Genomic DNA, 13,012 nt, shown 5'->3' on the forward strand with positions numbered 1-13,012 from the left:
AAATACAGACATAGGTTTAGGCACTGATGATGTTTTGCATTAACGGTGCATGTTAGGCATTTGAATATCAAGTGAATCCTCGGTTCTACGACAATGTCTATGTCTTCAGTGATGACCTGGTATCAGAACTCAATAATATGCCTGTTAAGTAAACAACAGCCTAAACATTATTTACATTAACTTTTTCTTGTGTGAAGTAACGCTACTAGCAGAACAAATGAGTTAGGGTGAATTATCCATGAGCTAAGAAATTAGCAGTAACTCTTTACCAGCTTTTCTCTCTCATTTTGAAGTTGACACTTCTCTGACACTTCGCCATGATGAGTACGATCTACACATGGTTGGATAACCCAGTGAAGTTTGAGAAATCTTGTGACATTATTAAAACCCTGGACACTGAGATCGTCCCAAAGTCTGACACTAAGGAGGAGGAGACTCACATCCTTATTGTGGAAGACTTTCTGCTTTACACCTGTGAACCTTTGATCGACATGCTGAACCAACGTTACTTTATTTCCATCCCATATGAAGAATGCAAAAAGAGGAGGTGCTCTAGGAACTACACGGTGCCAGATCCACCCAGCCTGTTCGATGGCCACGTCTGGCCCATGTAGTTGAAACACAAGAACACCACTTGATATTCAAATGCCTAACGTGCACCATTAATGCACACCGCCTGTGTCCCAACGGAAATACATGCTAAAACTTCTGAAATAAAACCCGATCACATTTCTGTTTAGGGTTATGGCAGCGGTTAGGACACCAAAAATTAAAAGTTAAAAACCTGACCTGTAAAACCTGATTACAAAATGTTTAATAAAGCAGTCTGCTTACAGGAAAGAAGACAGCCCTCCCTAAAAACATTCTAATGCAGCCATTGTAGCTTATGTAGCTCTGTCAGCTTAGTATGCTATGTAGATAACAGCGCTACATTAGCTCCGTAGCTCTGTGGTTGGAGCTACACAGCCAATGTAGCCACATAGCTAACTTAGCTACCAGAGCAGCTATGTAGCAAGATTATCGATGTAGCTACTATAACTTTAGCTATGTTTGCTAAAGTTCATGTCGCTAAAAGTAACTTAGCTACATTGGTTTATTTAATAACTTGATTTAAATAGCTAGCATAAGTATGTTAGCTTTAGCTAAAGGACACCATCCACGTATATATTTGTTGATGCATAAATAACTGAATCCTGGATTCGACCTCTGAACTTTTTCCTGTTTTATTTGTTGCTTTAATGTTTGAACTGTGGTTATTTCATTAATGTAACCGTCAGACTTTGTTTAGGAATAAAGTTGATTTTTGAAAAAATAATGTCAAATTTGAATTATATTGGACTGGCAAATTACATCACTTCCTTTCTGACAGAGATGGCGTCTCAGATGAAGGGTCTGTGAGAGTGGCCATCAGAGATGTATGGCCTGCAGCCAGACTGTCTTGAGTTCATGGAAGAGCTGGTTTTAAGAGTGAAAGTTGGGAGCCAGCTCTCATTGAGAGACGTCCTCTTATTTCTTTTCTTTTTTTTTTTGTTTTGAATATGTACAAATAACAAAATGGTACCAAATGAAGAAAGACCAGTCCGCATACTGAGCTGAACTAAATAATACAGACCTCTCATAAGGGCCGGATTATTCAGGTGTATAGATATAAATTAAGCTTTATTATTTTTAGGAATAAAGCCTGGCCATATTAGAACAGGCTGTAAACCTGCTTATTTCTGATGTGAAAATAGCCATTTTTAACATGGGCTGTGTATGTGACTTTGACTGGGTGCTTGACATTGTCATGAATCAGAAACCAGTGACCTTTTGTATTAGACTGTAAACATGTTTATTTTCACTCTAAAGTTGAGTACTTTTTCCCAGTGGTATAGGAACTGTCTTGGTTTTGGAACCAGCCTCAGGTGGCCATGTAAGGCAACTCTATATATGCTGAACCTTTCAGTTCTTGAGGTGGTGGCTGGCTTTGAGCAGACTCTAGCAAGCTGTTTTCGGTCGCTATGCCAACAGGCTCTATGGCATATAAAGCATGTGAGGCAGCATCCTAAGGGTCCTTAAAGTTCAGTATTCACTGTATAAACTGGACAAATTTCCTGTATGTCTATATCTAGAAAAGGTGACTAGAGCTCTCCTGAGCGTTAATCCCAGGAGACTGTGGTCATTTAAAAGTCAATGTCCGAGCAGCACAGAGAGCTTTTGTTAGCAGCTCCACAATAGAGCTCTTAAACCAAACCTGCCAGGGGGGAAAACGCAGAGAATAGGTGAATGGGGTGAAGTCGATTACCTACACCTGTGACACTATAAAATACCTCGTCAAGCTGTCAAGACGTCCGCCGTAGAACCAAGGTGCTGGTAGCCTGCTGAAGAGCCATGAGGAGCATTTGACATCAGAGCATTGAACAGTGTTAGTTTCCCTACAGGTGAGGATTTTTTTATGATCCTTTATTGTCTTTGTATTTTTTTGTTTGATTATTTCTTCTTGTAAAGGCTGAAATTGTAATTCTCTCTCGACAGTCTCCCAGTATGGTTTGTGTTGGTGCAATATTATTGTTCCTGCCTGTTGCATGGACATGCTCACCCCAAAAAGCAGGTAACATCAACATTGACAGTGTAAAAAGACAAAAATGAGGTTTTTCTAAGGAAAGTAAATGGTTTAAAGTCTATAAAAAGTAGCCAAAAGAGGTAGTAAATGATAACAGGAATCACACCAACTATTAAGCTGTACAAGTTCCTTATAAAAATATCAGGTTTTGCTATCAGTGTATCATTCAGTCTCTTTGGTTGTGTTTTATTTCAGACTATGTCATGGTATCATGTTTCCCCAATGCCATCATTGCAAACGTCCCAGAGTGTCCGTATGGCTGGGAGATTGATCAACTGTCTCTGGGGGGAATCTGCTACTCTGGAATACAAAGTCCAGGTTACTACCGCTTCATCATCTCAGACCTGACTCCCAAAAACAACTCATACTGCGGGACGCAGTCAGAGGTGAGACACAGCAGGTATTAAATTAGTTTTGTCTTATTTACTCTTGTCTTGACTAAAAAAACTCACAGTTACTAGAGCTTTAATCCCTATGTTGAGCTTAAATATCAGAATGTGTGTTTCTTAAAATGATCATGCTCGAGGAAGGAGAAATCAACTGTGCCTTAAACCACCCCAGACCTGGTCTAGGGTCTTAAATTTGTGTGGCAGTATAATATTTAGAGGACCTGTTAAACATGTGTACGCAGCTTGTTTCACTCACATGGGATTTGCAACAGCACACCTTCTCCACTGTTTCATATCAGAGCCTTATCTGAGAAAGTTTTCAACGGGGCAGAGAGTTGAAGCTTTTGTTTCTGTTCATTTAAAATCTCTACTTTGCTGCTCCAGCATCCAAAGCTCCCACTTGCACACTTTCACTCTATATTAATTGGAAATCTTATGAATAAAAGTCACTCACATCAGTGATCCTGACAATATAGCCTATGAGATTTTAATACAAAGTGTCCCTTACATACACATTGTGATACAGCCTCCCATGCTTTATTGTCCCTTTCATCGTACTATGGTTAAGCCACTGTAGCATCTCCCTGCAGTTCCAGTGATGTTAAATAAGTCCACATGCTCCTTCGTGTCTCATTTCAACTAAAAAAGAATCGCACAGACGCAATCAGATCTATCATTGGTCCTGAGCTCATCTTTTTTTATTCAGTGCTTTATATTTAGAAAATGTACCAAATGGACTTAAAAACAGGACAGATATTTATTACAAATACTACTAGCTGGTAGAAAGGCAATTACCTAAAAATGGTTGAATACAGAACCTCCAACAATCACTGAAGGAAAGGGAATAATTCCAGATATTTATATAATGGAACAACTGACATTGTCTCGGCTACCAAAGAGAGAAAAAAACTGGAAAAACTGGAAATAATATTGTAATCTATTGTGATGTTTTTGCTCCTATTTAGTCTGTTTTGGCACAAGAAATACAGACTTGCACACCTCATTGTAACCCATCCAAATCTCTGTTTTTATTTTATTTCATATGTCAATAAAAGTCCAATATCATGTGCTGGCAAACATTCTGACTGTTATATGATGACTCTGTCTGTCCACTGTTCCACGCAATATTATATATAAACAGAATTTACAAAAAAGTCAGACAGCTCAGTGGGCAAATCAAAGTCATTTGCTCCTCTTGTTATCTAACATTAACCTTTTTACTATCCACTTTTCCACTTTCAGTCCATCTATCTGAAGTTCCTTATTTTCATTCAAAATAAAAGCAGGTCTGTATCCAAAACAGGAAGTCAATTAGCTTTAGTTAATAACCTCAGACACTGGCCTTCTCACTATTCCCACCTCCAAACTCCATACCTATGGAGGCAGAGCCTTCAGGCCTGCAGCCCTATCCTCTGGAACACCCCACCTGAAAAAAATCCCCAATGCTCCATCCTTGGACATGTTTAAAAAACTCCTCAAGCAGCACCTGTTCACCACAGCCTACAGTCTCTCTAAACCTGCTACCTTCATACACTCAACTTAGTGTTTTTCTTTTGTGTCTTGTCTTCTGTTCCTCTGTAAAGCTACCTTGGGTCCAATGATCCAATCCAAGCTATCATTATTATTTTTTCTCCACAGTACATGCCTGGCAAAGACCCTAAATACATCTTCTACAACTCCATCGTGTCAAACGACACCTCGCTCACTGTGAGAAACCAGCCGGTGAACTACACCTTCAGCTGCGTTTATCGAGCAGCCTACCTGGTAAACAACGCCGTCTTCAGCCAAAGGTAAGCATCGATCTGACTCACGAGACGTCCGCAGTCACTGAGTGAAAGATCTGTGCATTCTGACCCAAAGACTTGCAGCGTTTTTACTAAACCCTCTGCTTTTTCCAGAGTGGCTACAGTTTATGTCAACAACGGGAGTTTAGGCACTTTTAGATCTCAGTTGTCTATGAGTGTGTTCACGGTGAGTAGACGCTCACAAACTTAGATAAACCAGTGGAAGACATTCATGTCTTGTCTATTGCAATGATACCACTGTCTCAGAAGAAATCATTAGAGGAGAATAAAACTATCGGGCATGGATGATAAAGAAACAAATGTTTACACATGCATGTTATAGAATTCAAAGTTCCTGTATGCCAAGGATGCACCCTACGTCATTGACACCTCTGAGATTGGCTCTGAAGTCTTCATGGGCATCGAGGCAAAAGGACTCAGTAACAGGTAAATACAATCAATATCACATTTTTACAGCAATATAAGGTTTATTTTATTTGTTAATACTATTAAATATCCAAAGCTATTGCAAAGAAAGTTGTCAAGGAAAAACAAAAAGATAATTTCCCTCTGTCTGGAAAATTCAGTTCCCATTTATAAATCATTAATAATCATTTCACAAGTAAATAATATAAAACCAAATATGTACTATTAATATTGGACAGTACTGGTGTGAGAATTACCACCTCCAAGTCTGAGGCCATGGTCCTCTGCTGAAAAACTGTCGACTGCTCCCTCCGAACTCTGGGTAATGATCAAGCGAGATTGCGGGTACAAGCAGTCGAAATGAGATTCCTTAGGAGGGTGTCTGGGCTCAGGCTTAGAGCTAGGGTGAGGAGCTTGGACATCCAGTATGATCTCAAAGTAGAGCCACTGCTCCTTCATGTTAAAAGGAGCCAGTTGAGGTAGTGCAGGCATCTGATCAGCATCCACTTCCTGTGGAGTTGTTCAGGGCATGTCCAGCTGGGAGGAGACCCCAAGGCAGATCCAGAAATTGATGGAGGGATTATATATCCCATCTGACCTTGGAGCGCCTTGGAATCCCTCAGGAGTAACTAGAAATATTGCGGGGGAGAGGGACATCTGGATTGATCTGCTTTGCCTGCTGCCACCACGACCTCAACCCAGATAAGAGGATGAAGATGGATATTAGACAGTAGATCCTACATCCATTAAGTTATCTTAAACCTCTTCATTTTTAGCTCAGCTCTTATTTTTGATAGTTTATCTTAAATGTCTTGACGATGAGAGCATATATGAGATTAAGAAGGAACCTGCTCACTCTGGAGCATTCTTGTCATAGATTTAACCATTTATTATAAATATACAGGTTTGCTTCGTGGTGAAGGCTCTGCTCCAAAGATGCCCTCTGGGTTAGCCAATGAAACAAAGCAATCATCAGTAGTGAAGCAGGGATCTGTTAGAAGAAAGTCATATTTAAATGGAGTCTTGTGGAGAGAAGGGGCTGTGATTGGTTGTAAGGTCTGTGAGACAATAATTCAGTCAGCTGTTTGTCATCTTTGAAGCAGATTGATTGGGTTGCATTCATATCTTTGTTAACTGAGCTTTCTGAACAACAAAGACACTCCATTCTATTCTATTCTATTCTATTAAAAAGTTCCCCAGTTCTATTATTTCAAGCTGGATGAAAAATGACAATTATAAATCTATTCTAGTATAAATAATTACAGTTCAGGGGGTTTGATCTCTTCATTAAGATGTGCTGTTTCTCTCAGGTTTAAAGTTGTGATAAACAACTGCTGGGCCACTCCTACTCCATACTCAACAGACAAGAAGAGGTGGAGTCTCATCATTAACAGGTTAGATGTGAAAAAAACCCCAAATCAACATAGAAGTCCTTGTTTGAGTTTTAAAAAGTGGGCTCACTGAGCTAAACTTGATAGTTTTGTACAGAGTCTAAGATAAGAAACTTTAGATTGAGCTTGTTTTATTCTCACTCAGCTGCCCGTCTGACCCCACTGTGGTTATATTTGAGAACGCCAAAGACAGCCGCTCCATGTTCAAGTTTAACTCTTTCCGCTTCCAACGTCTGGAAAAGGTTTCCACCGTCTGGCTTCACTGTGAGGTCACAGTGTGTGACGGAGAGAGACTCGTCTGTCTACCTGTGAGTACAACGTCACTTCCTCAGTTTGGCTTTTGTATTATCTATTTCTTTTTCACTTACAATCCAGTCATTTCCATTATAAGGATTTCCAACGGTACAGAGTAGCTGACAGTTGGTACCTCTACACTTGTGCCTTCCTTTTTGTACTTTCATGATGTAATTTTTTTATTACTAAAACTCAAAGTTCAAGCAGCTATCTAGTAGTTCTTGCCCGGTTAATGCCACTCACCTAACCCTTCTCATCCCTTCTCCTATCTGTTCACCTGCTTATTAGTTTTGACGTTTTTAAATGTTTTCTAAGCATTTGTTTTCTGATTTACCATCCCAGCAATATCTCTCACCATTGCCCTTTTTTTGCGTTTGAATGTTGCATCTTTCTTTCACGTTTTCTGTAATTATTGTTAGAATGTTTTATATATCTGTGATGTTTCTCCCATCATGGTTTGTGAATTTTCTTGTCTCAACTATCGATCAATAAAGGTTAAATATTGTGCAAAATACACCTTTGCTAGCAAAAAATACATGCCCCTGGCCTGTCCACAATCCCCCCCAAGAATCAGAACCCCCCCCCATGACGTTTTGGTTACAGTTTGTATTGATGTTTCCATTTCTCTCTCTTAGAGCCCGTGCTCTGTGAGAAGTCTGACATCAGAGGTCGAACCAAACGGAGGCATCCTGACTGCTGAGTTTCACCTCAGAGGTACTGAACACATTGATTTATTATTTTGAAAAAAAAAAAGAACTACTTCCTCTCTACATGAAAAATCCAACATCTTTAATTTGTAAATATTATTTCAAATGAAAGATATATTTTTAGATGCTTTTAATTTGGTGAGTACAGGACAGCAGATAGTGCAGGAAATCAGGGAGAGAAAGTGGGGATGACATTTCTGAAAGGGGCAACAGGCCAGACTACAAACCTGTGCCACTTGCTCATCGGCCTCCAATATTACAAAGAATTAAATAGGCATGTTTCCTATTTCACTTCTAATCGTCACTGTAGTTTTAAAGTTTAAACATGACATTTGGTCTAAATAGCATATTTGATTTAAATTGAATTAACCACTTCAACCACAGAGGAAATTAAAGGCCTGTTGTGGGACATTAAAAACCCTGAAAAAAGTCTTATTGTGTCAGCTTACAGACTTGTTTCAGTCCTGCTATCCCTATAAAACATCACTGTCAATCTTTATTTATTTACCCATTTATTTACCTATTTATTTATTTGTTGTGCCTTTTATTTTCATCTTACTTGCTCTGCCCTTCATGGGTGTAGCACAGGGGGGAAAACGGGTACTGATTACCTGGGCCGACAGTAGAGGGGCCTTTGGGGAGCCTGCCATGAAATGTGTGTTTTTATTTATTTTTTCTTAGTAATTAGTGTCATTATTAAATCAAAGCCAACTAAATGAATCCTTCAACAGACTGAAATTTGTATCAAATAGAGTAAAATACAATACTTGGGGCCCTGCTCCTTTCTAAAAAATGTCCAAATGGTAAAGTCATGGAACAGAAAGACGTCTCGCACACTGCAGGGCTCCAAAAATATAATTATTTATTGCACCAAAATAGTAAAGTCAAGCACTGCAAAGTATTGGAAGTAACTTTAATTCAACCATAGTAAAAATATTGCTCATATATGGGGAAATTATGGTTCAAAAACAATTTAAATGCATAGATATTTGTAAAATGATGCAACATTTGTTGCTTGGCTAGCTGGTTAATGGGGGCCCTGAGTAATAGTCTCTCTGGGGGCCCAAAATCTCTAGCTACACCCCTGCTGCCCTTACATGAAGCACAAGTTTGGTTGAAATTCCATAAATAATTAGAAGCAGTTAATAATTCACTGTTAAGGTTTTTCCAGTGTTTCACAATCTTTTTGACCCCTTCCAATAAATAGTGGTGATTAGCCATCAGTTAAATTAAATGCTAATCACGATTGAAGGCTGGCTTTGTCTGTCTTCACTATTGAAGATGGTGTTCTTATTTTATAAATCTTATCTCTTTTACAGGTAACATATCCTCCAATGGACAAATAAAAGGTAAACAGACTTGATGTGTGATTGGATTGTTGTTGTATGGAAGCTCTAGGCTTACATGCATCAATACTTTACATTTTCTCTGTTTTCTGTGATCATTACTTGTCTTTTTTTCTGGTTGTTTTGTCGAAATCTTGATTTATTGCTGCAGAAACACCAAAAAGACAAGTCTGTTACATTCACTAACTGTTGTGTGTTTCTTTTTTCATTTCAGGCACGTCACTCTTCATCCTGCTGGTGGTTCTGATAAACATGTGCTGTGATTTAATAAATGGATCTAGATTGTAGGAAATAACATAAAGAAAATATGAAGAAAAGCATCACCCAGGACTCAGGGAGTGTAAAAAATCATTCCTCCCCCTCGCTGAAATGGATGATAATCTCATTTTACTACAGATATAAATTGTCAGTAACACAATTGTTGAATCTCTGGATAATCTTTTACTGTGACATACTCTATTCCACTTTTTTTTTCAAAATAAAAGTTGTTAAAAAAAAAAAAATCCTTTTTTTTGCATTTCTTAAAAGAAAAATTACCTTTCAAAAAATTCTCCAGGAACAGTTTTTTTAAGTAAATAAATAATTTTACTGAAAACAATAATTAGACACACACTCTTAACATTAAGATAAAACACAAACAATCAAATGGACAAACTTTGTTATTTCTCTATCAGTTCTCAAATGACAGAAAAACATTGACTGCATACAGCTCTGATGAAACATAGTTTGTGCCTTTGTAAACAGTCTTTTCTGCTTTCACTCCTGTAGTTCTGTCAGGATAAAAGGCAGTGTTCATGTGTTTGTTACAGTAGCAACCATGCAAAACTAAACAGTAAAAGCCATTGTTTAAATTACTGTATTCATGTGTAAGGAATTAATTTTCCATCCAAATATAAGGAGATTAGTAGATGAAGTTCCTCAGTAACATGAATTTACGTAAAAAAAAATCAGCTACAAAAAGGTTTTCTCATGTTAATTAAATGTAACCTGAAACAGCAGATGGACTGTTTCACACATCCATGGTATGGGATATATTATTATTATATTATCTGATCAACAGTCAGTTTGAATCAAACAGTCTGTCTGTCACATTCATTATGAGCAAATCAGAGCAAGAAAACATTTGACACAGTGGGTGAGTGGAGCTGCTGAGGTGTAAACTATAGTGTGAGCTCAACAGGTAGCTGTTCAGTATCAGTGGAGGCTGATGGTACATTAAACTCATGCTGTGATGGCAGTTTTTGCTCTTCTTTAACTTCCTGAGACCTGGAATGCAGCTTTAGTTTCTCCAACTTATTTGGAATTAGTAGGACCTGGTATAAAAGCTTAGCCTTGTCTTTGAATAGGAATTAGTTTTAACCAAAAAATGGGCAAGTTTTTGTTGCAAATACAGCACTAAATACTTTTTTAAGCATACGATTTGGCTGTGTGTCGGCCAGTTGGTCAGTTGTAGGGAGTCTTCAGTCAGTAGGAAATGGTGTCAATCATGGAGAGAGCTATGGTGTTGTCATTTTTTGTTATTTTGACAATGGACCACAAAGACTTATGAAGGCAAGCAGGAACAAAATTTTCCTTTCCAAACAAATGGGAAACAACATAGGGAACAAATTCCCTAAAGGTTCAAATAAATTTCCTAAAATTTCTGTGAAAATTCCTGAACATAGTTTTAAAGGATCCCATAAAAAGTATCCCAACATTTCTACAAATATTTCAGTGAAACTTTATAACAAAGCATAAATATTTCAACAACTATTCTCAAAAAAATCCATGTAAATTCTGAAAAATTTCAAGGAACATTCCCAAAATTTTCAAGCCAATTACTTTTCAGATCCCTAAAAAATGCAAATAAATTGCCCTAAATTCCATGAAAATTAGGGGAAAAGTCCCCCAACCTTCTTAAACAAATTTCTGAAATTTTCATGAAAAAATTAATGAAAATTTGAAATGACAACTCCCATCCAACTTCCAAATTAGATCCCCAACATTTCTCAAATTATTTTCCCAAATTTCCAAGAAATACCTTAAACTATCAAATTAAGTTCCTCAAAATGTACATTTCCAACATTTCCTTAAAATGCTTGAAAAGTCCAACTTCTGGCACAAACATCCAAACAAATTTCCAAAATTGTCATGAAAATGCCCTAAAAAATTCAGACAATTTCCTCCAAAAACTTCCAATGGAATTCTCCATATTATACAAACATATTACTCAAATTTTCATGAAAACACTTAAATATATCCAAGAAAATTCCCTCAAACTTCAGATGCATTTCCTAAAACTTTAAAGAAACTGCCAAGAACCTCTGTGAAAATTCCTGAACACATTTTAAGTACCCAAAAACTTCTTTAAATATTCCACAAATGTTTCAGTGAAACTTTATCATAACCCTTCAACATTCCAATAACAATTTCCCCTAAAAGTCTATGAAAATCCTGCAAATTTTCAAGGAACCTCCCCAAATTGTCAAGGAAATTACCCCTGAAATTTCTTTTCAGATGCCTAAAATAATGCAAATACATCCCCCTTATTCACCCAAACTTCCCAATTTTCAAGAAATTTTCACGAAGATCCTTGAAAATGTCAAAGGACATACCCCATCCAAATTTCCCAAAATTTTTGAAAAAAATTTCCAAATTTCCAAGAAATAATTCAAAATTCAAATAAAATTCCCCTAAAACTACATTTCCCAAATTTCCTTCAGAATTCCTGAAAATTTACAATTACCCCAAACATCCATTTAAATTTCCCAAATTCCAAAACGTTTCAAAGCAAATGAAACTTCCAATGAAACTTACCAAAATATACAGTCAAATTTCCATTAAAAATATCTAATGATTCCCTAAAACTTCAACAAAATTTCTTAAAATTTCTGTGAAAAATCCTGAACATATTCTCAAAGTAGTCCATAAAAAGCATCCCAAGAATTCATCAATATTCCAAAAGTATTTCATTGAAACTTTATCATACTCCCTAAACATTCCCATAGCAACCCCCCACCCCAAAAAATGTAAATCCTAAAAGATTAAATGAAGTCCTTTAAAATCTTCAAGCAAATCACCCCCAAAATTTCCTTTTCAAATTCCTTAAGATATGTAAATACATTCCCCAAAATTCCATGAAAATGAGGGAAAATGTTCCCCAAACATCCTAAATAAATTACCTAAAATTTTTATTCTCAAATTTCAAGGAAAAACAAAACATTTCCTATCACATTCCCCTTAAAAATTCCCACCAAATTCCCCAAAATGACAAGTACATTTCCAAATTTTCCTTTAAAATGCCTGTAAATTTCCAAATTCCCTCAAAAACATCAAACTTCCTAAATTGCTGTGAATTGAATCCCCCCAGTTGAAGCAAACTTCTCCCAACACTTCCAATGAAACTCTCCAAACTATATAAACATATCACTCAAATTTACATGAAAATACTTAAAAATTTCAAAGTAAACTCCCTGAAAATATCCAAACAAATCCCCTAACATTTCCATGAAAATTCCTTAAATAAATAAATCTTGTCCAGTTCTGAAAAAACACCGCTACAGCTGTATCCGCGCTGATCTCTTCACTGGCTACTATTGTTTACAGGTTTGCAGTACAACTAAACCACTCCCATTGCTACCGCCTTTTCTCCTCTAATGGCTCTGATTGGTCCATTCCTTCTCTCACCAGGAACAAAGGTTTCAGCTTGAAGCTTTACCAGATGGATCTACCTGATGACAGACACAGAATCTGGCCAGTCCATTGACTTTGCCATGTTATATTTTATACTTGGTTTGTGAAATAATTTGAGTATTTCCAAATGATAAAGTCTCAATTTTTGATCGTCTCTAACTCTCGACATTCGGGGTTTGTAAACTTGTCCAGTCACAAGTAATTTTTACCTGAGTAGTGACCTGCAGTGGTGCAAAATATCTACTTACACTAATTCAGTACAATTTTATGGTTCTGATATAGATTACTTTTTAATTCTGTTTTTCTACAATCCAGAGCTAAAGTGTGCCCATTTTTACTACAAAAACTGCACCTCAACTCCACAAAATTACTTTGACAACTTCTTGTATCCAGCTGGTTTG

General features: G+C 37.1%; 1 protein-coding gene across 2 annotated transcripts; it reads left to right on the forward strand.

Annotated features, from left to right (window-relative positions):
* The first annotated feature begins 206 nt into the window (after nucleotides 1-206).
* tectb (tectorin beta) lies at nucleotides 207-9,318 on the forward strand. 2 transcript variants are annotated; one of them, XM_041815814.1, is made up of 11 exons: nucleotides 207-2,420; nucleotides 2,515-2,590; nucleotides 2,798-2,988; nucleotides 4,630-4,781; nucleotides 4,890-4,962; nucleotides 5,119-5,222; nucleotides 6,512-6,595; nucleotides 6,738-6,900; nucleotides 7,522-7,600; nucleotides 8,913-8,942; nucleotides 9,154-9,318. In XM_041815814.1, the coding sequence occupies exons 2-11, from the start codon at nucleotides 2,524-2,526 to the stop codon at nucleotides 9,225-9,227; spliced, it is 1,017 nt and encodes a 338-aa protein (XP_041671748.1). In that variant the 5' UTR covers nucleotides 207-2,420; nucleotides 2,515-2,523; the 3' UTR covers nucleotides 9,228-9,318. The 2 variants fall into 2 exon arrangements, with proteins under 2 accessions (XP_041671748.1, XP_041671747.1); XM_041815813.1 differs by having other exon boundaries at nucleotides 207-2,590.
* Nucleotides 9,319-13,012: the final 3,694 nt, after the last annotated feature.

The sequence above is a fragment of the Cheilinus undulatus genome, linkage group 20, assembly GCF_018320785.1.
Source record: "Cheilinus undulatus linkage group 20, ASM1832078v1, whole genome shotgun sequence".
Taxonomy (NCBI): domain Eukaryota; kingdom Metazoa; phylum Chordata; class Actinopteri; order Labriformes; family Labridae; genus Cheilinus; species Cheilinus undulatus.